Genomic DNA, 25,013 nt, shown 5'->3' with positions numbered 1-25,013 from the left:
GCGTTTATTTATTTTCATTTTCTTTTATATATATATTTTTATTTTTTATTTTTTTTTTAGCAAAAAATCGTACAGAAAAGCCCTGGCGATATCAAACTAAGTAGTCAATAAGTGTTTTAAGTGCACGATCTGGATCTCTCTGCGCTGCTGGACTGAGTCGTCCTGACGCTGGAGTTACCGCAGCCTAGACAAAAGTTTCTGATCCGAGCACTGAGAATGAAGCGAGGGTTTGCCATTGCCTCCCACCGGGTCAGCTGCAGCTGCGGTCAGTGACCAGCAGGCTGAGAGGAGATGCGATTACACACATCTGCACTAGGAAAGGTACAGCCAGCAGACCAAGGGATGTCAGCATCTCTGTAGACTCGACACCTGTGAGAGCGCACTTGGAATGGTGCATCCTATTTTCTGTTCAAAAGGAAACCGGAGGAAATGGGGAGGGTGCAGCAGAGAACTCGCAGCGCAGACAGAGGCATCGTCCTCGGCTTCTTCGGGACGGGGCCAGCCGCGGGGCGCGGCGGGCGGCGAGAGGCTGTCGGCCAGGGCGCGGAGCTGCTCGGCCAGCCGCCCGAGGTCCCGGCCCGCCGGCGGGGCGGCGGCGCGGGGCTGCCGGGAGCGCAAGTGGGCCGCCTCCTCCTCCCTGCGGCGGACACGGGGTAAGGCTCAGCCTGGGGGCCCCGGCTGAGCGGCAGGTGCAGGTGATGCAGCCGCCGCCCCAGCCCGGGACCCCGCTCACCTGAGGCAGCGGCAGGTGCAGGTGATGCAGCCGCCGTCCCGCCGCGCCCACACTCGCAGCCAGCTCCAGGCGCGGTCCTTGCGCAGCACTCGCAGCACGGCTGTCCCCGCTGCGGGCCCGGGCCCGGACCCCAGCGCTGCGGGGAAGGGACTGCGTGAGCCGGCAGCAGGGCACGGCCCCAGGCTGCCTGGATAGCCCGAAGGCTGCCCCGATGGGCTCTGCCGCCGGTCACTAGTCTGGCCCAAGCGGGACAGAAGCCACCCAGAGCAGAATCAGGTCCGTAGCGGTCCTGCCCTCCCAAAGAGGTAGGACTCAAGTGGGTTTGTCCCTCTTCTGTATACTGTGGCAAAGTACGATGCCCGCACCCAGCTTGGAAACTACATATACACAGTGTATGGGGTGTGTAACCACTTCCCTGCCTCGTCTTTTTTGGAGCAAGGAGTCACAACAGGGAGGGCTCAATTTGCTTTTTCGCTGCTTCCTGGGTAGCCACGTTTCAGGCATTAACCAGACCATGGAAGGAGGGGGACAGCACGCACCTTCCCGGGCCTGACACTCACCCACGGCCCTGTGCTGGGCAGCTGCCAGGTCAGCATCCTCAGGGTGCAGGAGGCTGTACCACGACTGACCGACCAGCTCCTCCCTGTGGTAGCCGAGGTGGTAGGTGACACTGGGGAAGACAAGGGGAGTGGGGACTGAGAGCTGTGCAGAGCCTGCACAGTGTCAGCAAGGAGCAGCTGCTGCGTGATGGAGAATGAAACAACAGAGGTACAGAAATAAGTCGTAAATGAGGGAAGAGCTTTGGGAGGTGTTTGTGAGTCTCAGTGCTCATGCAGTGTCTAGCCTGCATCCCATGCATAGGCTTGGGGAAGGGAGATGATTCTTGCTGCCTGAGATGTAAAGCTGGGGCTGTGGTACAAGCAGGCACCCCTCACCTCTCCGTGACATCAATAAATGTCATGTCCAGTAGATGCATGCTCTGGAATATGTCGTCCTGGGAAGCAGCTTCGCCATCTGTGGGCGACTGCACAACGGGTGTGCAGAGGGCCAGGAAGGCTGTGGTGGAGGGGGAGGGTGGCCAGCACAGAGCCACAAAGCGCCCGCACACTGCCACGACCCGATTCCCCCCGTGTTGCAGCCGGAAGGCCTTGGACGTGCGCATCTCGCTGACAAAAGTAACTTCTGCAGGAAAATATACTGTTCAGAGTGGGTCAGGAGCCGGCCCTGGCTCTCTAATCACAGCCAAAGGGCAGAGCAGGCTAGCAAGATTAATGTGATGCCAACTGAGGCCTCCCTTACCCCTGCCAGGCTCCTCCCGGGCAAGGAGGAGCTTCTTGTGCACATCCTCTCCCACTCGCCCATCCAGGATGTCAAAGACCGTGTCCCCCTGGGCGAGCAGCTCCACCTGACAAAGAGGGGGCTGCCCTCAGAGACTGTGTCTGTCTCAGTGGACCCTGGCTGGCATCGTGGGTGCACAGCCTGCTGGAACCACAGCCCAGCGTCTGCTGGGGCAGTGTGCTGTGCATGCAATAAAGGCACCGGGATGGGTATGGTGACAGTGACTGCAAATGCCCGGTGAGCAGGCCTTACCACGGAGAGGCCCAGGACCTGAGCCACGTTCTCTGAGATGTAGACCAGCTTGCTGTCTGCTGAGAGCACAAGCAGAAACCCCGGGAGCAGGGAGAGTAGTTCTGTGCCGAGGGCCGGTCCCGCAGGAGGAGCCAAGCCTGCAGGGGGTGAGGGTGAAGCTAGGATGAGGCAGGGGCAGTGCCCCACAGAGAGCCAAGCGGCTGTGGCGTACAGCAGTGCTGCGGTACCTGGAGGGAACAGCTGAGCCCCCCGCAGCCGGAGGCACACCAGGGCCATGGTGTGGAGGTAGGAGAGTCGCTCCTTCTCCTGTGCAGAGATGGGCAGCAGGGAGCGCAGTGCCTGCAGCTCCGCATTGATCTGGTCTCGGCGAGCCTTGGAGGCACTCTTGGTTGACCTGCAAAGCCAGCCACCTGGGACATGTGTCCAGGGAGGGAAAGGAACGGCATTCCCTGCCTGTAACTGTGGGAAAAATTCTGAGCTCGGGGGATATGGAGTGGAGATACTCAGCACCCGTGCCAGCTGCTGCCTCTAGGAGAGCAAACCTTGTGGGCACAGGCAGAGGGGCTCAAGCCTACCCAGGGCACACGCTGCTGGTATGGCTGCTGCCTCTCCTGCTGGGTGCCAGGTTGGACAATGACCTGTGCTTTGGTGGGGAGCCCATATGACAACCTCCCCACCAACCCTCACCAGGATGGAAACTGCATCCAGTGCCGAACTGTGCACCCCAGCCCAGTACAGCATGCCTTTCCTCCTAAACCACCTAAAATACCTCTGCCCCTCCAAATTCCTGCACCTCCTCCCCATGCACCGGCTGACGGTCCCGCTGTCCCAGGCTGCTGCCAGCACCTTACAAGGGCCATCAGACCCTACACCTAATCCCGGGGTTCTGGGAGGCCATCGCAGCCCTGAGCGAGGGCAGGAGGCGGGAGGGAGCTCACCTGAACGGCCTGGAGGCACTGGGTGCCTGCTTGGCCCTCGTGGGCAGGCAGCTCATCTCTGCCTGCAGTGGCCGGTGGCAGTGGCTGCAGAAGATGGTCATGCTGCCGGGGCTGGGATGGCCTGAAGCTGGCAGGGAACCGCTGCCTCCTTCGCCTCTGGCTGTGGCTGAACCTGCTGACCCTGCTGCTCCTGGCCTCCTTTTGTACCCTCCTGGGGTGCAGAGGCCAAGCCACTCACTGAGAGAGTTACCTCTTGTGACGCAATTCCAAACAGCTCAGGGCTATTTTTAGAAGGCAGGCTGCTAAAAATAGCCCTTGCAGCCAGCTGAAATTTGAGAGGGGAAGTAATAAAAGGAAGCCAGGGTCTTTAAAGCAAACCTGCCGCTCAGGAGGGGGCAGTGACAAAGGCAGCAGATATCTCCCTGTGGGGCACACATCTGCCCAGCTCCTGCCAGCCCTGCAGAACATCCTGTGTCTAGTCTGCCAGACTGGGAGATGCTCTCCAGCATTACTGATGACTGAGCTGGGTGCTGGGAGAAGGAGCTGATAAGCCAAGAAAATACACTGGAGGCACGTGGACCAATGTGGTGAGCAGTGTCCCATGCCCAGGCCTGCAGTAGGTTCCTGGAAGAGGCAGGTTAGAGCCACAGCACCCCTGAGCCAAAGAGAATCCTTGAAGAGAAGTGGGGTGTCAGTGACCCCTCTCCCTGATGAGCCCCTTCTTTTCTTCCCAGAGAAGACTTCTCCCTGATAAAGGTTTGCTCTCCTAGAGGCAGCTCTGGCCTGGGGTGCTGAGCCTTTCTAGGGCCTGTTGTCTCTCTTCGATGCCCCAGAGATTGTGATTCCTCTCAGTGACAGCCATTCATGGACAGGATTGAGGAGCCTCTGTGCTCAGTACCACATAACCCAGCGTGGGGACTCTGGGTGCTCAAGAGGCATTTCCTAGTGCCTGGCACCCTGCAAGGAGAGCAAGCTTGGTGCTTCAGTGCATGGCCAAAAAACTCCACCATTTATTTCGCAGCTTGTGAGATTGCCTGTGGCTGAGGCAGCTGATGGAGGGAGTTGGAGCTGCTGGACAACACAGGGTAGACATTCACCTTAGTCCTCTTGGGTAACCTGCAGGTGCCAAGGACCACAAAGGATGAGCCTAGGCTGGGGCTGCTCCCCCTCAGCCAGATGTGCTGTCACAGCACACCCTGAGTCCCTCCAGGTCAATGATGCTCATCACCTATCATGGTGAGGTGCTGCCAGCGTGTGAAGAACAAGCTCTTGTTGCAATTGTGGGGCCTTATGTTCTCTTGCCATGGGGTTTTCACTGCTCTCACACCACTCCAGACTGCTCCATTGTCTTTGCATTGGCCACCTCTCCTGCAGGCTGAGGAGCCCAGGCACCTCTGTAACCTTGTGCTGCAGGATGAGCACTTGACCCTGGCTCTATGCCAGCCCTCAGGGCAGGGAAGACAGCCTGGGCCCTCTGCCACACAGGTTCCTGGCATGCAGCCACCACCATCTCGGCTGCCCCTGTGACTTTACATCCCAGGAAACACCCTGAGTGCTTCCCTAGCTTTCTCTGCACTAGCCCCACTGCAGTTGCCGCTGGAACTCCTCTTCACATCAGACGCCATCAGATGTTGGTGGGAAAGGGCTTGAGCACAGCCCTCTGTGCCACCCAGGAAGGCTGTCCCAGGCATCCCTCCACCTCCAGCCCTGAAGCAGGAAGCTACAGAGCATCCACCTACCTGAGGGAGCACAGCCCAGGAGACACACACCATTTTCCTTCTGCCCTCTTGCAGGACAGCACAACTCTGGGCAGAAGGCAAGTACCCCATGCCAGTGCTGCTGGGAGTGCCCAGCTTCCCTTCCCCGTCCCAGGCAGGGCTGTGGCTCACATCAGCCACTGCAAGCTGCTGCCACAAACCACTAGTGGCCTGCAGCTTCAGGGAAAAGCACCTGGTTCAGTCACTCCCCTCTTGCACCTCTTCTCCCCCAGTTCATCTGCCAGGACACACAGAAACCATGTCTGCCTCACCATTTATAAAACTTCCCCCAGTTGATGCTTTACAATAGGAGCTGGGCAGTGTCCAGCTGGGCCCAGGCCCCCACACTGGGCTCAGCTTGGAGCTGGGGCCTGCCATTTAGTGCCAGGAAGCTGTCAGTGCTGGCAGGAGCAGGTGTAGAGGTTACTGCTCTCTTGAGGCAATGCAGGAACAGTTCAGGTTGACCCTGACATCAACCCCAGGGCCGTGGCTGGTGGTAAGAGTTGATTCAGGCCCTTGGAAAGTGGCTGGACACCGGACAACACAGCTGTAGTTCCACAGGCAAAGGGAAGGAAGCTCTAGAGCCACCAGCAAGGAGAGGGGTCACAGCTGTGCTGCTGGGGCCAGACAGTTTTTCCCCCAGTGGCCAGCTCTGCCTGTCCACTTGTGCTGCCCAAAGCATGACAAGGGCAGAGGGAGGCCTAGCTAGGGCAAGACAAACCGAGCTCACACATTCCTTGCTTGAAAGGGCTAAAAATTCATGCAGGCAGTGGAGCAAGAGGTCAGTATGTGGAGGGGTGAGGGCAGGGTGGTAGACAGACGAGTTGTCTTCAGCCCTGGTTGGAGACAATGGGGCGGCTGATGGTGCTGTTCGTTGTCATGGCTGAGAGCTCCCATCTGTAACACACCAAGAGGATACACTGAGAGAAAGCACAAACACAGTGCCCAGGGCTGGAGCAGCTTTGCTTCATGTCAGCCTCAGCTATAGTCTCCAGCCCAGCCCACCTCAAAGGTGCACAGTGCCAAGGGCCCTGGGCAGCTCTCAGCAGGGCTGGAGCACCTGAAGGTCAGGGAGCACCCACAAAGTGACCTCCCAGCAAGGCACACCATACCTGATGTCATGGGGAAGGCAGGACTGGTCCAGGCTGTACTGAATCACTGCTAGCTTACACAGTGTCTTCAGACTGGGGCCTGTGAAAAGAAAGCAGTTAAGCTACAGCAGGCCTTGACTGGACACCATAGAGGCTCCAGCATCATGCAGTCAGCGCCACAGGAAACGGGGCAGAGCCTTGTATGAGGGACGAGGCAGAGAGCACACCAGGGACAGGCTGGGGTGGTTTCTGTGCTCCCACAAGAGGTCCACATGCAGGAGTGCACAGAGCAGGGCTGCACCTCTGGCTGCTCTGTGTTAAGCCAAGCACACTAGTCAGACACAGCTGTCTGGCTCCAGACACCAGGCACCATGGGTGCTTCACAGCAGGGCCTGCTCACAGGGCAGATTGTGGCAAGAGGTACAGGCTGGGCAGGAAGTGCTCACGTACTGAAGTCGAGGATGTAGAGGTCTGAGTGATCCATCAGGTCGAATTCATCACCCATTCCCTCCTCCGGAGATGGGCTGCAGAAACCAAGCACAGTGTCAGACAGTGCCAAAATTCTTACACATCAGCTCAGCAAGGGCTGAGCAAGTCCAGGAATGTTCCTGGCCTGCCTGTCCCATGCAGGGGCCCTGTGATCCCTCCTGCCGCTCTGATTCCCCAAGCAGCACCCAAAGTCATCACTTTCCCAGCTCCTTGCAGAGTAGGCAGAGCTGCACAGAGCTGGGGAGCAGAAACCCACACTGTTTCCTCTGCAGGGCATGGGGGATCTGCCCCTTCTTCATGGATGACCATGATGATTCCAGTCATGAACCTCCCCCTCACCTCACCTGTCCATCACACCTGTTCTCATGTAGTTAAGATCTACTGCAATTATTTCAGCTTGGCCACTGAGATGCTGTAAGAGGAGTGTAGATAAAGCAGCTAGAAAACATCTGCACGGCAGGGCAAGCACAGACATTCCGCAGTCTGACTCAGGAATCACTTTGGACTCCAGCCACATCTGGAGTGAGTGGCTGTGCCAAAATGGGGATGGCATTTCAGAAGACTGTAACTGAGCACTAGAGCAGTGCAGCAGTCATTTTACACCAGTTCTGATTTGCTGATAGTCCCATTTGATGTTGATGCTGGAATGCTAATGAGGAATTACAATACCAGACATTTCTAGGGAACAGACAGCCTCACCTATGGTTTCCTGCCACTGTGGTCTTGGTGGAACAACCAAAGCACTTGAGAGACTGGACACTACATCTCCTTGCACAGAGAGATCAGCCTATGCTAAAACAGGGAAAAACACTCCCATGGCTGATGGTTGTTTGGAGAATTAGAAAGAAAGGGAAAGTGTTTTAAGTCCTGCTTTGGTCTATGACAAACCAACTTAGTGTGCCCTCGCTTCTTAGCTGGGACTGACCTCATGCAGTGACTTCTCACCCCAGTGTCACTTGTTTCCCCACCTAGGAGCCACTAAACTTCACACCTCATGGGACATGAGGAAGTACCTGCCCCCTTAGGTCCCCACAACCCCAGGCCAAACTGCAGAGCACAGCTCACTGCTGGCAGAGCAGACCTGTTGCTGATGGGGCCCATCTGCCCGGATACAGGCAAGAGCCCCTTTAACTCCACCTCGTGTGCTTACCACACCACAATCTAATCTCACATCCACGTCACAGGAAACCCTAGACCATCCCTTATCTATCAAAGGAAAGCCAGCAGGCACCACATCTGTGGTGTTAATCAGCAAAAGGCGAGTAGCAGCATAAGCCTGGAGTTCAAGACCAGGCAACCCCCTGCAACTCCCAGGCAGAAGGGTGCAGGGCACAGCTTTGCCAACCAGTGCCCAGCAAAACTGCTCATTCCAGATGCAAAACAACTCACCCTGCACTCAGTGACAGCCCTTATTCTCTCACCAGAGCCAGGATTCCTAAGCCTTGTCACGGAAGACAGTCTCAAGCCAAATCTGGATCAGCATCTCTTCAGATAAACGGTTTTATAGCATTCCTTCTCCCCTGCCTTCTTCCTTGTGGATGGTATCTGCACACTGAATTGCTGGTGGGCTTGGGAGGAAACCAAACCAGGGCCACAGCTGTGACACAGCTAATGGGAACACCAAGTTTCCTGGTCCCTTAAACAGGACGCAAGTGATGGATTGCTCCTGGCCACAGTGAGGGATGACAGCTGGGGCAAGAAGACCAAGCCCTGGGCAGGACTACCAAAGAAAAAGCTTTTGGATGCCATAGGAGCAAGCAGCCTGCATAACTGCCTCTTCAGCAGTCTATAGGATGTGTGAATCCTGGAAGGGCAGACAGGATGCAAAGGCATTTTGCCTGCCCATCCCCCAGTGCTGCTCCCTAGAAAGCTGAGCCTCCTGGCTCATCCTCTGAGAATCCCTGCTGGACAGCCCGTGCTGTGTGACCCCTCCCCCTTCCCAGCCAGGGGAGCACAGGTCAGGAGGCAGACCACTGGGAGTTCTCCATTACAACGACTTCCTGGAAAACTTCTTATCTCGCCAGGCAGCTCCAGAATACACCTGATAACTGCTACAGGAAGCGAGCACAGCCCACCCCCACCTCCCATTTCCCCAGCTCACAAGACCCTCCCTCCAGTTCAAGCAGGCTGCATTCCTGGCTGCCAGCAGCTCTTCGGAGCCCACACTACTGCTGATGAATGTGCCTCTGTTGGGGTTGAGCTTGACTTAAGAAACAAGCTGAGTTCTGAAGTGGTCCAGTGGAGAAGACAAGGCACTGCTGCATTGCTTGGAAAGAGCAGACCAAACTCAAAAAAGCTGGTGTCAAATTTGTTGTGGTTTGCTAGCATTTCCCAGGAGTGCCAAGGCTTAACATCAGAGTTCAGCTGCTACTGTAACAGAAATCTACACACAGCACAGCATCTGGACCACCCAAAACTCCCATAAAGCCTTCTGCTGCATTGAGCAGCACCCAGTATCTTTTGAGGAGACTGGATAAACTCAGCACCTCTGCACACCTCACCTGCACTGAGCACTCCCTCACAGTCACATGGACATCCTACAGCTAAGCACACGCTCCTTGAACCCCTGGAACCTGAAGGCCCTTCACTCCATCACATACTGGTATGGTCAGGACATCAGCAGAACCTGTCCTGCTTGGACAGCCAAGCTGGCTTCAGAAGCATCCCCAAAAAGCCACTGTCAAGATCCCAGAGAGAGCCACAAAGCTTTCCAAACCATGTGGAGAGCTGAAAGCATTTAAGATGTCTCTGCAAGGTAGATACTGGAAAGCAGGACTGTGCTCCAGAGCTGCAATTTGTCACTCCAGACAGCATAGAGTGTGTCCTGGTGATAGGCTACTTCCTTTCTTCTAGCAGCTGTTAAGGCTCTTGGCCACATCCAGCTGCCCTGCACCCTGACAGTATCACTTCCAGTGTTTGACAGCTAAATCCATAACACCAGGTCCCTGATGTGAATGGAAATGTTGCTAAGGAACATTGGCACAGAAGGCAACATTGTCTTGTCATGGGTGTAGGCTCCTCAAACAGCTCCCAGCTGAGCTGACATCCCACTGCAGCTTGGCAGCAGAACCCACACTTGCCAACAGAAGAAAGAAGCTCTGGTGGGAGAAGCAGGGAAGCATGCAGGTGAAGATAAGTCAGTCTGAGGTCTGTTCTGGCACAGCAGACTGAGATACATGTCCTTCTGACAGCAGGATCTCCTCTCTTATCCCCATGACCTCTTCACCAGAAAGCCTGAGCACTGTACAGCCCCTCCTGAGCAGCCTGTTACACCCTTCTGTCTCTACATGTACAAGATGGCTTGTCACCAGATGCTTTACAGCTTACATGACACCTTCAGTCTCTTCCATGGCCTTTTTCCAGGGGAGCCCTGATGTACATGACTATTAACACTTGTCAGATAGACTGACACTTGCCATGTGCCTCTGAAGTCCATCAGATACAGCATGGGTCAGAGCATGAAGACACACTGTGCTGAAGGGAGTGTCAAAGCCTCTCCAGGAGCCACTTCACATAACTCACCTGGTACCTCCAAAGAGGATGATTTTGTCCCCCACTCTGCAGCAGCACTGCCGGCGGCGAGGACATGGCCCTTTTCCCTTGGGTTCAATCTTCCTCCAAGAAAGAGAAACTAATGGGAAGAAGAGTGTACTAGCTTGTCACAAGAGCCTGGCCAACACCAGCTATAAGCAGGTTATGAATTGAAACAGATCACAGGAAAAGCAGAGGCCCACTCCCCAGACACCAACTAGCCAATATCCATCCTCCCCCTTGACCTCCTCACTAATGGCTGAATGATGCACCTCTATGAGGTTGTTACTGAAGTGCCACTTGGATGCCAGTCACAGTCCTGGAGCTCTGCCTGCTGAGACAGGATTTACAGGTCATATCATAGAATGGTTTGGATTGGAAGAGACCTTAAAGACCATCTTGTTCTAGCCCTCTCCCATGGGCAGGGACACCTTGCACTAAACCAGGTTGCTCAGGGCCGCATCAAGACCTTTCACTTGCAAAGTGAAAAGGTGCTCTGCCTGAGCACCAGAAACCACAGACTGCCATGGCAGTGGGTCTGACATCAGAGGGAGCTGTACTGGGCAGAGCCGCAGGAGCAGACAGGCAGCCTCCCTTCCCCAGAACCTGCCTCGGTCGGGATTTGGAGGAGGGAGACCCAGGAACCAGCTCCATCTGCTGGCAGGCTGCGATCACAGAACACCCTGGCAGAGGTACATCAGCTGCTGGGACAGCTCGGCTGCGGGAGGAGGGCGTAGGGAACTGAACCAGGTGGAGACAGCAGCCTTTGTTCTTGCTGCTCTCTGTGGCAAGGATGCTTGGGGGCGCCAATGCACAGGACTGAAACCTGCAGGAGCTCTCAGACCAGCTCACAATCAGCTTGGGGAGCAGCAGGTTGGCTGCTCTCAGGTAACTTTACTCTGCAAACCAATTAGCAAACAAAATGAGTCTAGAGAATGAAATGTGCCTGAGGACTGAGGACCCAGAACCAGCTCACAGCTGACTGATATTCAGGGTACCAGATGAAGAACCACCACACAGTTTAAGCTGGTACCAAGAGATGGTGATTCTGCAGCTCAGGTTGAATGGTTCCCCCACTACAGTCTCCCCCTTCCCTAACCCTATTGCTTCCTTCTATTTTCTCTTCTGTCAGTACTTTTGCATATTTAAGAACGAGACAAAGGTTTTCCAATGAAATATGTCTTTCAGTAATACTTCATTTTCCACTTTCTAACTGAGATTTGGAAACATCCCAAGGAGGAACAGGCATAGTAGCAAGTTGGCAAGAGCCATTCCTCCCCCCAAGCAGTACTCCTTGGACACTATGTTCCCCTGAGCACTCACATGCCTGAGGGCCCAGAGCACTATCACTGCAGCAAGTTAAAAGGATAAATACCTGGATTGAATTTCCAGAGGTCATGGAAGTGTCTGTTCAGACGTGCATTGTAGCCACCAAATACATATAGTTCCCCATTGTAGCTGACTGTAGGGAGTAAGCACAGATGTCAGAGGGCTGCCCAGCAGGTCCCTGACCCAACATCAAACACAAAGCAATGTGGTATTGGCTGTCCACCTCTCCTTATATCACCTTCATGTGCAGTGTGGTGTGCAAGGCTTTTTGGTGGGCAGCAGCTTTCCACAGAAACAGGGCTTTGTGCACCCCTTGCTAACCCACAGCAGAGCAGACACCCCTTCAGAGGCAGGCAGGAATTTCCTTCCATCCTCCACCCTCAGCAGACCCACACTCACAGGCTGAATGGCTCCGCCGGCCCTCCGGGAGCACGGGAGTGGGAGGGGAGTCCAGCCACGAGTTGGTTTCTGTGTCAAACACTTTAATGCGGTTACAGTAGATCTCGTTGTTGGAATGAAATGGCCCAAAACGATCAGCTCTGCCACCAAACACGTACATCTTTGTTCCAATGATGGTAGCTGAATGGAAGTCTCTCCAGCGAGCTGGAGTACCCTGAAGGACAGAGTAAAAAACAAAGACAAAAGAAAGAGTGCAGATTACCCAGGGAAATAACACATCTTGATGGGGAAGTTGGATGGCTGCCTTCTGCTGAAGAACTTCCCATCCTGCAGATCACAGCCACATCAGCCAGAAGCTGTGAGACAAGTGTGGGCAGCTACCCCAGAGAATAGCAGATGCAAAACTTCCTCCACAAACCAGAGTGAAAAACAGACACTGACCTTGGCAGAGATTAAGGTCCACATCATGTTTGTGGTGTCCAATTTATGGATATCATTTGAAAAGCAGTCAGCCTGGAAGACAGACAAGCAGCTTGGTCACAAAGGGACTGAGAAGCCTGGTCACATCCAGCCCCAGAAAGGATGCTGCCCTACGGACTTGGGGCATCCCTTTGGAGTCAGTACTTCCTAAGAGACAAGGTGCTTGCTCAGGCAGCACTTATCACTTAACAAGATGAAAGCAAAGCCCATTTCTTCCCAAAGGTGTTCTGTTTCTTCTTGCAGCTTTCCCACTTATTCAGTGCTCAGTTCCTCCCCCAAAGGCTGTCCTGCACACAATACATTCATGGCAGGAGCCTGCATCCTTTCCATGTAGCAGTAGAAAAAAGAGGCATTAGCAGGACAGTCAAACCGGCTCTGATAAGGCCGCCTAACGAGATGCAGAAGCTAAGATTACTTCTGGGAAGCTGAACATCCAGGAGAAAATGCACTCTAGGTTCTGAAGTCCCACAAAACCCATCTGCAGCTGGCTGCCTGAAAGAGATTTCATTCACACAAACAATGTGGACTCCTGCTCTTCCAGGCAAGGTAGAGAACAGCAAGACAGCCAGAGGTTTATTTGGCCTTGGTTAAAAACAAGACACATCTGAACCCCTCCTGTTGCTGTAATCAATATAATGGATTTGGCCTGCTATCATCCTCAAAAAAGAGGGAATAACCCAGAGAATTCTGCAACAGAGCCCCAGCTTTCTTCCAAACAAACACATGTGACTTTGCACATCTTTTCTAGAACCTGGTGATAGGCTGAAATTATATTTACCCCTTCTTAAGATCAGATCATAAGGATTTGCTAAAAAGAGCATTAGGCACACTGACAGTTATTGCAGGATGAACTTTGGCTCAAGGTATTCTTAATGGGAAGGCAACCAAGTGTTTGCTGAAAGGGATCAACAAGATATCAGAGCAGATAGTGACTACAGGGAACATACACCAGACTAGGAGAAAACATTACAGCAAAACTGCAGAAAGTGATTTTTCTGGCTCATTTCTGAGCCAAATTAAAATAAATGTAAATCAATATATACTTATTTTAAAATGTTGTGTATTTATGTATCTACATTTGGCTGAGAAATGAGCCAGAAAAAAAAAATAAAAAAAATTATATTTTTACCTCTTTGTGGTAAATACGTTTTGTGAAAGTTAAAAAAAATTCAACAGTTTTGTGGACTTGCTTTTCCAACCAACTTCTCCTCAAAACAATTAGCATAACCTGGGTACTAATGCCATAACTTTGCTAAGTTACAAAACGACAGTGATTAGGAATATAAATATGCCCCTGTGTCCTGCCTCTATCAGCGTCCTGGGTATCAACACCCTCTTTCCCAAGGGCTCACTAATTAACAGTTACAGAGACTACTCACCAGCTGTTCATAGCCTCCAAAGATAAACATGCTCTTTGCCAGGACACAAGCTGAGTGTCCATCTCTTGCCCCTGGGACCATTCCAGACACCTTTGGTGTGAACCACTTGTGCGTGTCTGAAACAAAACAAGAGGCAATGCTGAGAAAACACAGTAGGAGTTGGGGTGGGATAGTTCTATTACTATTGTTCTTAATTTCTAAGGCAAAAATCATTCCTGCTTTCTCACACAGCACCTGCTCTGCCAGAGAGGCTGCAAGCTTACTTGGACAAGGCTACCTGCCAGAGCCCCCGTAGAGGGACACAGTGACAAAAGTCTCAGCCTCTGGGCATGGCAACCAACTGCCAGACCTGCAAAGATTTTTAAGTGTGAGTAGTACAGCACGGCTTAAACAATGTTACTTTTACCAAATCTCTTGCAAAGTGTACTTAGGAGTTTCTTATCAACGCTGCATTTGCACTATTACAATGAAGCAATAATGCTAAGTGGCTCGACTGACCTCCTCATGGCATGGAGATGCCCAATAACTGAGCTCAGTGACTGAGGAGAAACAGCTCTCAAACCCAGATAAAAATCACTTAATCACAAGCTCTCCATGCTAGCTGTTTTGCATATACCCAACTCTGCAGTGCAGCTCTCCCCATCTTATCTGCTCCACTTGTTACATTCTCATCCCCTCTTCCTCACTTTCCACCCTTCACAATGCTCCCTGTGAGCCTGCACCAGACAGATTCAGCCCCTTAGCCTGCACTCTCCAGGGGCTGGCTTGATTTAGAAGATGACTTAAAATCCAGCCAGAGCTGTTCTCCATGCCAGGGCAACACAGAGCCAAGCCAGCAACTCACTGCCAAGCGCAAACAGGCACCTGCCCCGAGAGCTCAGAGAGGCACAGATAAGCCCTCAAGGCTGCAGGAGACATTCCCCCACCCTCCCTAACAGCTCTTGGCTGTCAAAAACAGTGCTTATTTCAGAGTCGTAGCACTGGAGCCAAAGCATGAGGATGGCTTCTCTGAACTTGGCTGCAGACACAACTGTCCACCTATGCTCCATCTGGCACCACACAAAGGGTCTTGCAAGGTCAGCAGAATCCCTGGGGAGCCTCCAGTGGGACAGCTCAGGGCTATCAAGTTCCTTTTCTTCCTGGGGCTGCTTCCAAACTCAGTCACACCTCATCAGCAACATCTCACCCAAGAGCAACATGTTAAATTAGAGATGAAAAAGACCTCAATTTGTGATGTGCTCCATTCCACATGGACAAAACTGCACTCAGACAGGGCTTTACTTAGCCTGATGTGACTCCTATAGTGGAACTTACACTACAGACGTGGGACTGTGACTGCCAGCCTTACTTTCCAGGAATGGCAGGCCTGTGTGTACAGACAGCTGCAGAGGGTTTGGAGCAGGACTTGCTGTCAATTTTCACTTAATGCTAAAGCACTGGAGCTGCCAGCGAGACTAGGCAGCTCCCACTACACAGCCTCTGTGTAGGCAGAGGTTTACTGGTGGCTTTTCAGCTGCACGTGCCAGGGGAAGGAAGGGGGAAACCCTGTGCCACAAGCTGCAAGATATTTCCTGGTAAAGAACAGACCCCCTTGACCAAGCACCAGAGCAAGCAGTTTCCTTGCAAGTCCAGCAAGACAGTTTCTGGCCAGTATTTAGATGGACTTGCCTCCAGAATCCAGATACACTCCTTTTCTTTCCTGACACTTGTGTCCATGCAGTTCCTGATGGTGCCTTTTCTCCAGAGGTGCTCCAGCAGTGCTATGGAGAAGCCAACCAAAAGGCTCAAGGAGTTTATTTTTTCAGGTTTATCTAACTTGATTCATGTCTTCCCTGATTTTAGCATCCTGTCCCAGACTACTCCTGTGCTTTATTCCTCACCCTCCTTCATGCCTTCAGAAAGAAGGACCACACTGGAGAAGAGCCACAATCCTCAAGAGCCCAGACCCTTCTTGCTTCAACCTTCAGCCACAATTAAGAAATACTACGTCACACACAGAGAACGCTTCAGCTGTAGTTACTCTCCGAGAGAGCATGCAAGGCTGAGAGAAAAATTAAAACCATTTTCATTATTAGACAAGATCAGCAATCTCTGCCCAAAGGCTTTTACAGAGATTTAAGCACTGTGGCCACCATATTCCACTTCTAAAACTGCTGAAACAGACAGTGACACCATTTCCTCCAGACTGTCACTGAGGGACAAGAAAACAAGTTGGGGAGCAGAGTGAGGGGTAGAGAGAAGGTCTGATCAAGCTGTGACAAGGAAGAGTGAGAAGCTGGAACTTACTGACATCGAAAGCATAGAGCACATTGCAGGCTCCCTCCGTGTCGTTGCGACCACCCCAAATGTAGACGGTGTCGTCGATGAGCACTGCTGAGTGTCCATACCTCATGTAGGGCACCTCCCTCACGTGGTCTCGGCTGTTTGTCCACACTGGAGGCAACTTGATCCAGCGCAGAGACACTGGAAACACAAGTTTGAGCCCATGTCAAATGCTAAGCCTGCTAAATTGCTCACAGTTCATAACCCATCCAGTATGGTGCTTTTTACCCCGTGACAAGGTGCAGAAGCAATCGAGTAAACAAGAGAAACCTGTGTCTGACCCTGACTAGTAGACAGTTAAGAAATACAGAAGGAAGTCCTCTGGAGGCCCAGAGGACATAAACAGGCTCTGTTCTGCAACAGTTCACTGAAAAGGTTTCCACTCTGGCTCATCCTAGACCGTGAGTGAAGATATGGCACACATACAAACAAATAGGGAAAGAAAAATGAAAAAGTACAGAGGTGACCATGAATGCGGACATGACTTCAAGCTAGGGAGATTGCTGAAGATACTCAAAGCTGGAAGAATGGGCAGCACAGAAATAACTCACTGCAGTATTATGCAAGGGAACACCTGAAGGCATCACTTGGACTTGCAGAAGCACAGTTAAAGTAAAGCAACCCAGCAGACTTGTAGGAACAGGGTTTGTTTGCTTTTGTTTTGGTTTTTCAAGCTATAGATGAGGTGGCCGTCTGTCTCCTTTACACATCTATACTCAAGTTTTCCCTGCTAACCTTGCATTTTGAATAGGAGTTCCTTGTGATTACAGGTTCTCCTTCCTGTGTGTCATGTCCAGCAGCAGCCAGAACAGTCAACAGGTATTACAGGGTTTAATGACAGTGCAAGAGCCACAGCAAGTGTTACACAGCCATTACGTAACAGGACCAGTCACCCTCCCTCTGCTACATACAGCCTCCAGGTTTGTTTTCTACGTGGAGCTGATACAAAATATAGCAGAAAACAGTCTGCAGTTCCTCTGAAATACTAACATAGGGAGAGGGAAAAGTCAGGCATCTCAAAAGGTATCTACCCCACAGGCAGAAAGGTTATTGAGGAAGCACATCCAATGCTGAAGTCAAGCTAGACTGGATGCTTCCTACCTAAAACACAGTCTTCATCTTTGGAAGACTGACAAGAGATAATTCAAAATCTGGTATCTTGGCTTTAGCACTGCCACCTGACAATGCTAGCTGAGCAAGGGCTTGGGAAGCCACTGTCACTTCCCACGTGGTGGCTGCAGCATTCTGACACTTTAGTATTTGGGAGTGGTAAGAAGGAAAGACAACACAAGAGCATTCCATTGGGCACAGTCATTATGCTTCCCCAGAAGAGTGGTGCTCTACTTGGCACGTTCTACAGCATTCAGCAGTGTTGAGTGTGAAAGCCCAGTCCCTCTGGACAGAGGTGAATGTCACTGTTCACAGGATCCTGGGCTATACCCTCTCTACACTGTGAGCAGGTCACCTTGGCAGCCCCCTGTAACCAATGCTTTCATCCCTGCTGCACATCAATCCTAAAGGAGTGAATTCATTGCATCTTACAGACAAACTAGGTCTGTCTACATGTGGGTGTCAGAAAAGCATTCAGCACACTGTCCAAAACTGGTCACTGATTCGCCATTCTTGGCTCTGTTAACTGGAGCCACCCAAGCGTCCCGTGCAGTTTTTAATCACCTGCTTAATTACAGGGAAATACTTCATGGACCAGCTCAGTAACCTCTTCAGTTCAAGGAGCACTCAATCAAGAAATACAGCCTCTGCCAGCACAGCATGGCTCCAACTCAGCCTCATGACAGGTACTGGCTACCCTACACAAATGGCTCTAGTTGCAGATGCTTTTCTAAGCTATGTTGTGAATCTGCATGATAGCCGTTACCAAAATGGAAATGCCTCCCTCCTAGCCACATGCCCCTGCTGACTCCATGATGCTGGCATCAGTTATCAGCTGCCCCCATAGGGAAACAGCTCAGATATCTACACCTGGAATCTTAACTGAGTGCACTGGCTTGTACCCTTCTCCTATACTATGGGCAGCTGAGCATACTGCAAACTGGAGGGGAGACCTGAGCCAACTCGATATCACCTCTTTGCACCTGTCTGAGTCTGTGTTCGCAGAGAACAAGGACAAACCAAGCCATTGGCTATGTGACTACTTCAGTGAGTGCTTATCCTAGCAGTCAGATGAACTACAGCCCCTCTGTGTCCTGCCCCTGATGCTGAAAATGCAAGGCTGCACAAAGAAAGGCTCCTACCTACTCTGATAACTTTTTCTGGAAATTAAGAATCAGACAGCACGTTACAGGGTATAACATGTCAGGCAGCAGCAGGCAAGAAAGGCAACAACTGAGTCCAGCAAGCCAAGTCCTTTGTGCCCCACAAGGACACATTTACCTGCATTGAAAACGTGGACATCGATCTGCCGCAGGGTCTCATAGTCCTCTCCGGAGCAGTACCCACCAAAGGAATAGACCTTGTGCCCGACAGCCACGGCCGCGTGGTTCACCCTCCGTGGCCCACCTTCCAAGTGCACTGCCCACCGTAGCATTCCTCCCTGCAAGCCAGGCGGTCTTCAGGGCCCCCAGTGCCACAGCTACATGCTTCCAAGGCCACCACAATGTCACCTGGCTCTGCAACACAGACATAATGACAAAATAATGAGATCCATCCTGCAGGTCTTCCTACCTTCCTTGAATGCCTGCTACAAAGATTACCTTAATGTATCCTCACTCACCTGCCTCCCAATTGGAAATACTCCTCTTGGGAAGGGGACACAGAGCAGGGCTGAGAGGAGCAAACAGAGATGCCCTTGCATACAAAACCCCTCAGGGTGGCTGCACAGGCAGCCCCAGCCAAACACCTTCGGCCTGGTCATGCACACATCATGTACATGTCACAGCCATTTGTCTGCATGAATGAAAACGCACAGCGAGAGACAACGGTGAAGGTGAAAAGAACAGACCCAGAGGGAAGAGTGTGCTCTATGGATCGGTTCTGAGAAACAGCAGAGGAAAATATGAAAACAAAACACCTGACAAAAAACCTCCAAAGAACCACCCCTGTATAAAGCAACCAACTTCCCATTATGGGGGTGGGTAATGACATTAGCATTTGGACTCATTGATTTGAGCACTAAGGTTCAATCTAATTAGATACGAGAGAGCAGAAAACCCCTAATCTAGGTAGAAAGCTCTTTGCTAATACTCAAAAAAGGCTTCTGCTCCCACAGCAAATCCAGGCATAACTATGAAAATTCTGTAGCATCATATCTTGTTAAGCAACCGATAGCTTTCATTCCTCAAACAGATGGCTTAGATCATATCTTAGAGAAGTCACCACAGATGATTCTTACAGATATTATTCAGTCTAAGAATCTAGAGCAGAGTCATGCCCAGGTGCTTCTGAAACAGCGGGTCACTTTGATTTTAACAGTTTTCTCCCAGCTGAAAAACAGCCTTTAGAAGAGATGTCAGTGTTTCAGACAGCAAAATAAAGTTGTCTTCTTTTATTTCTTGGTTCTAGATTACTGAAAGATTCAGCCAGCATGCTCCTATCCCACAACCAATTTTAGCCTTTTCAGAATCCAAAGAAATTTGGGAATGCCTTTGAACAAGGACTAAATTCCAATGCATAAAATTCCTACAATCTGCCCCATTTAATTTTGGAAAGTAGTGAGTTTTGGCAAGGAGGACTTCCCTCCTGTTTCAGGTTTCTGAAGTAGCTGGAGGGCAGCAAGAGGGGCAGTGCCATGCTGCTCTGCTCCAGTTAGCCAGCGCCAACCCCTCAGTCAAGTGGAATCACTGCTCACAAGGAGGCCCATCAGTAGCCTGACCACCCCAGCGCCCACCCACCCACACACTCACATTTTATCCCCTCCTGTGGGAAGAATAAGAGATGCCATCAACAGGGAGCTCCTGGCATGAAGCAGAGCTCAGGCTTCCAGCTTCATCTACTGACTCCACAGACAGTTCAAAACTATTCAGTAATCACTCACCTCATTCCAGAACTCCCAAATGTCATCAAAATTTCAGTAGCTTCTTTTTAAAGCTATTTCTTTTTTGAGTTGTTTTCATGCTCTGTGCATGTACTATTACAGTAGCAGGATACGTGCAAAGCCCAAACAGAGACCATCCTGCAGCTTTATTATACCAGGAGTCTCTCCTACAAACCTGCCTGTTCCTGCAGCAATCACCCTCACCTAAACTGCAGTCAGTAACCCAGAAAGTCACAGCAAGTTTTGCTCCAGCAGGGGTGCTCCAGAAGGGCCCAGGAACAGCCCCCATTTTCTACATGCCATGCTTCAACTTCAGATCTAGCAGGTTTGATTTTTTTCCTTAAGCAACTTTATTTCTCTTTTTTTAAGCCAGGCAGCACGCTTGTATAAGTCCTCTGCAAAGCTACATAACAGATGAGTTTCCATGGAACCCACCAAAGTCACCCTCCAAGCTATTTTGAAGGCTTCACATATCTAAATCTGTTTCCTGCCTCAGTCACAAGTTATTCCTGAAAAATCTAACCAATGTTTTCCTCATAATCTCTTCTTGTTTAAGTGATTCTGTAAAAGACTCCTTAAGGAGCTTAACTGGTCTTCATCACCAGCATCAGTATTTTCAACACCTTTCAGACTGAGCCCAATCCAGGAGGACCAAGAGGATGAATCATACTTCCAAGCCCTCTGCTTGGTTCCCACTAAGGTAAGGGAGCACAGCTGCTTGGCATGACAGGCAGGCATTGTAACAAGGCCCCTGCCTTTTTTGTCAGAAAACTCTTCCTCATCCTTGGGACTTCTCTTGAGCCAGGTGCAAGGATGCTGGTCCTGTCACTGCCACAGGAGCTGGCTACCCTGCCACAGCAGCTCTGCTATTCCAGTCAGAAGGCAGCTCATCCCAAGAGGTTAATCTGGTCCACTGAGAAACAGCAGCTCCAGGCCCAATCCCTGGCACTGCAAGAAAGATGCTGAGGTGGAAGCAACAATGCTGAAATGCTGCTTCCTACAATTACTGGGTAAGTTTTTCCCCAAATGATTGCTTTCCAGGTGACTGGTGGGTCTGGAGTAGTGGTGAGGGCAATGGGATGGAAGCTGGCTGTGCTTAACCTTGGCTCTGTCCAGGGATACCCCTTTAGAGCAAACACAGAGCTCTGCCAGCACAGCCTCCTCTGCCCCTCCTCAGAGCCAAGAAAAACAAACACTCACATGAGCACTTCATGAAGTGAAGAGAGAATGACCAGAAGTGTGAAGTAATCTTTACAAGGCCATGGGAAAACACAGGGTTTAACAAGCTGTCAAGGCTTTTCCAAACCCAAGTGCTCTTCTCTACACTGTAATAGAAGCATCCATGCAAACTCCCATGTTCCTCTTCTGCCACTGGCCACATCCCTACCCTGTAACTACCACATCTTCCTGCCATCACCAGGCATCTGTTTGCCCATTTTCAGCCACACACAGGCCTGGCCTCCCCTCCTCCGTGCACAGCCCTGGCTCCTGAAGATGCCTTCTGCACTCTACCCCATGCTTTCTGTGCCCAGCTCCAGATTCTCCACTCCTGCCTTATTTACAATTGTTTCCTTAGACCAATCTTCTGTCCCAAAGCATTTTCCTTCTCCAAGCCCCCTCTGTGCACTATCTACAAATAGGAGTTAAGACACATATTTTGAGAAAAAACTTTATTTTCTGTCCTACAACAATGGACACTGTTAAATTCCATTTAAAGTTTGATTTCCAAAGATAATTTATATGATATAAATGAGGACATAAGTAAAAACTTCTCAATCTCATTCCTATAAGGATTTCTTAGTAGGAGAAGTGCACTTGACATTAAGCTACAACTTAGATTTCTTTAAAGATCACAGAGGACACAGCCAAGGAGAGAGAGAGAAACAGCAAAATTGATAAACAATTTACTAACAATTTCCCCCAACTGTACAACATTAGATTATGCAAAATACATTCTGTGGTTTCTCATTTAGGACATCAGTTCAAGCCACCGCTTGCTTCCACTGACTCATGTTAGCTCCTCACTTCCACTCTCCAAAAACTAACAGATCTCTTGCTTCCAACCATGCAATGTTCACAACTCCCCATTTCCTAACTCTGCCATGATCTATACAGAAATAGAGGAAAGCACAGAGGATGCAGAGAAAGTCTGAAACCTTGGTAGGTCTTGTCATTAACCAGGAATGCCAGGAATAAGTACATTTCTAAAAATCAGGATATGCTTCACTTACTGGTGAAGTACCTGATGATGCTGGAAATTAAGTGAGCACAGCAGTGAGTTGTTCCTCTGCCACAAAGCACCTGGAGCATTTCACTGCTAAACCAGGGAACAATCAGATTTAATTCAGCTCTGCATCCTTTGAAGACAGCACCTACAGACAGTACTCTTATATCTCTGGTTGTGCTATTGCCTGAAGGTACACTTAATGCCTTGAACAACCTTCATCCCAACTGCTCCAGTTTACACCTAACAAGAGCCTAACAACACAGCATGTGGACTTCTGAGATCAACCAAAATATCACTCAATCTCTCACTAGCATATCTTCCAAAACTGTTGTGGTGACTTGAGCACTGTGGCACAGATAGGAAAAGATCCCCAAAACAACAACAGAAAACCAGTAATAGGTTTTAGTCAGAGTTTTCACCGTTGGTTCTGTTGGCTTTGGGCTTACTATTTTCAGTCTCTACATTTAGTTATGAAAATACTTCATTCAAGAAGTATTGAAGATATTCAATTCAATTCTATATTCAAGATAGAAAGCTACTGAGCATCTCCAAGTACAGTAGCCAGGTGATAATCTTAAAACAAACCTGTCTATCCTTGGATCCACTTCTTTGCTCAAAGGGAGCCCACTGGGCTCTCTCACTCCTCTATGCACACAGAAGGAAACCTAGTGCCATTTCTAAAAGCTGCTCAGATTAGCCTTGCTGCATCCAATTCCCAAAGCAAGGGGGAGAAACATAGCAGCAAGTGACCTGGATTTTCAAGGACTCGTTCTGTCATCCCCAGAATTACAGCAGCACCCCAAGAAGCGCAGCCTACCCTGCAAAGCTGCTCCAGAGAGCAAATCCTACCGTGTGGCTGCCTCAGTCCCGTCTCCCAAAAGACACCAGCCACAAGGTTTAGTAACCCTTAAAATAACCCAACCAGTTCACAGCAGTCCATATAGACAGTTCTATTTAAAGCACATCCAACATACTGTTAGAGATAACATGAGAACAACCCGCTTTCTTCACTTGTGCTTGACATTTATCTAATGCTTGGAGCATTTGTGCTAAGGCAGCGTGAAACTGCAAGCTTGCACATTCAACAGCTTGGACACTCACAATGCAATTCCAGCCCTGGTGAACTAGACGGTGCTAGAACAGCCCTTGAGCTCGTGAGCTGAGCCTACTCTGGAAGCTCATGTTAGCCATGAGAATAAACAGACCACACTGCTCAGGCACAAATTTATCCCAGTGCCCTCCCCACCTCTACAGCCAGCCTCACCATCTCCTTATTTTCCAAATATTTTGCCCACTGCTGACTTTGCCTAAAGCTGAGATTCTGCACCTACTGAGCTGGCTTCTATTCTTCACCTTGCTTCCCAAACTCCAGCTTTTCTGTGGAGTGTGCCTAAGGTTTGGAGATACTGCTTGACCCCCACTTCCCCATCAGGAATTCGTCTCAGCCTGTCAAGCTGTTTCTGCCATGCCAAGCGCAGCCCTTGGGTTGGAAAGCAGGCTCAGGAAAGCCAAGCTGACAGCCAGTGGGGCATTTCTTGCTTTACACAGGGCTACATCAGTTGGTTCCTCTGCCCCTCTGTTGCACTGACACCGATCCCCAGGCAGAGTGGTCTGCTGGGCTTGGCCACACACAAGGCAGGCTCACAGGTGCCAGCCTTCCCTCTGCCTGGCACATGGGACTGGGGAAGACCAGGCATGCAGCCCCAAAACAGCCATGACTGGGTGAGAGAAAAAATGGCTTGAAACCACATGAGCCCATGGGATGGAGAGAGAAGGCACCAGGGCAGAAGGGCAGCCTCCCTGACACAAACCTGTCAGGGGAGGACAGGGATGTATGGGGTCACAGAATTCTTTAAGGATGGAGAAGATCACCAAGATCACTGAGTCCAGCCATTAACCCACACTGCCAGTCTCACCAATAAGTCATGTCCTGAAAGTTCCACATTTACAGGTTTTTTTTAACACTTTCAGGGATGGCGATTCGACCATTTTCCTGGACAGCTTGTTCCAATGCCAGACTACCCTTTCGTGAAGAATTTTTTCCTAATATCCAACCTAAGCCTTCCCTGGTGCAGCTTGAAGCCATTTCCTCCTGACCTGTCCGTCAGTTGTTACCTGGGAGAAGAGGCCGGCCCCAACCTGGCAACAATCTCCTTTCAGGCGGTTGTAGAGAGCGAGGTCTCCCCTGAGCTTCCTTTTCTTCAGGCTGAACACCCCCAGCTCTCTCAGCCGCTCCTCACAGGACTTATTCTCTGGACCCTTCAGCAGCTCCTTTGCCCGGCTCTGGACACGCTCCAGCACCGTTGGCCGCCCCTCCCCGCCCGAGCCCCTCTGTGCCTCCCCGCGCCCCCACCCGCCACCCGCGGGCCCGGCCGAGAGCACCCGGGCAGGGCGGCGGCCCCGCGCCCCCCGCCCTCACGGAGGGGCTCGGCGGCGCCTCCCGGCCTCACTCTCCCCCAGCCCCGGCACGGCCCCGCCGCCTCCCCCCGCCCCTGCGGCCCCAGCCCCAGCCCCGTACCTGTACCCGTACAAGGAGCTCCGACAGCCACGCTCCGACAGAAGCTCCCGCCGCTCCCTGGGACTTGTAGTGCGGCGCGGCCCCGCCCGGGTCCGCTGGCGCCCCCCGCGCCGGAGCGGCGCGGCCCCGACAGGCCCTTCCGCGGTGCCGGGCCCCGGCCCTCCTCGGGGGCGGCTCCCTGGGTTTCCCGCCCCAGCCGGGCCCGGCTCCGGCGCGCTGCTCCAGCCCCGGCTCAGACC

General features: G+C 51.4%; 2 protein-coding genes across 4 annotated transcripts; both read right to left on the bottom strand.

Moving 5' to 3' along the window:
- Nucleotides 1-31: 31 nt before the first annotated feature.
- LOC111926356 (neuronal PAS domain-containing protein 4) lies at nucleotides 32-4,377 on the bottom strand. The gene is made up of 8 exons (XM_086879059.1): nucleotides 3,262-4,377; nucleotides 2,551-2,717; nucleotides 2,324-2,460; nucleotides 2,033-2,138; nucleotides 1,669-1,915; nucleotides 1,294-1,403; nucleotides 734-869; nucleotides 32-637 (listed from the first exon to the last, which is right to left on the bottom strand). Exons 1-8 carry the CDS (start codon nucleotides 3,360-3,362, stop codon nucleotides 346-348), a joined length of 1,296 nt encoding a protein of 431 aa, XP_086735185.1. The 5' UTR covers nucleotides 3,363-4,377; the 3' UTR covers nucleotides 32-345.
- Nucleotides 4,378-5,275: 898 nt separating this feature from the next.
- KLHDC3 (kelch domain containing 3) lies at nucleotides 5,276-24,920 on the bottom strand. 3 transcript variants are annotated; one of them, XM_086879061.1, is made up of 11 exons: nucleotides 24,775-24,920; nucleotides 18,430-18,665; nucleotides 16,003-16,179; nucleotides 13,717-13,832; nucleotides 12,299-12,370; nucleotides 11,858-12,071; nucleotides 11,505-11,591; nucleotides 10,121-10,229; nucleotides 6,560-6,633; nucleotides 6,131-6,209; nucleotides 5,276-5,915 (listed from the first exon to the last, which is right to left on the bottom strand). In XM_086879061.1, exons 2-11 carry the CDS (start codon nucleotides 18,581-18,583, stop codon nucleotides 5,849-5,851), a joined length of 1,149 nt encoding a protein of 382 aa, XP_086735187.1. In that variant the 5' UTR covers nucleotides 18,584-18,665; nucleotides 24,775-24,920; the 3' UTR covers nucleotides 5,276-5,848. The 3 variants fall into 3 exon arrangements, with proteins under 3 accessions (XP_086735187.1, XP_086735188.1, XP_023778782.1); XM_086879062.1 differs by lacking the exon at nucleotides 24,775-24,920 and adding an exon at nucleotides 24,372-24,620; XM_023923014.2 differs by lacking the exon at nucleotides 24,775-24,920 and adding an exon at nucleotides 24,396-24,591.
- Nucleotides 24,921-25,013: the final 93 nt, after the last annotated feature.

This window comes from Cyanistes caeruleus, chromosome 2 (genome assembly GCF_971803275.1).
Source record: "Cyanistes caeruleus chromosome 2, bCyaCae1.hap1.1, whole genome shotgun sequence".
NCBI lineage: Eukaryota > Metazoa > Chordata > Aves > Passeriformes > Paridae > Cyanistes > Cyanistes caeruleus.
The sequence above is the reverse complement of the archived record's forward strand: the minus strand, read 5'-3'. Positions and strand labels throughout refer to the sequence as shown.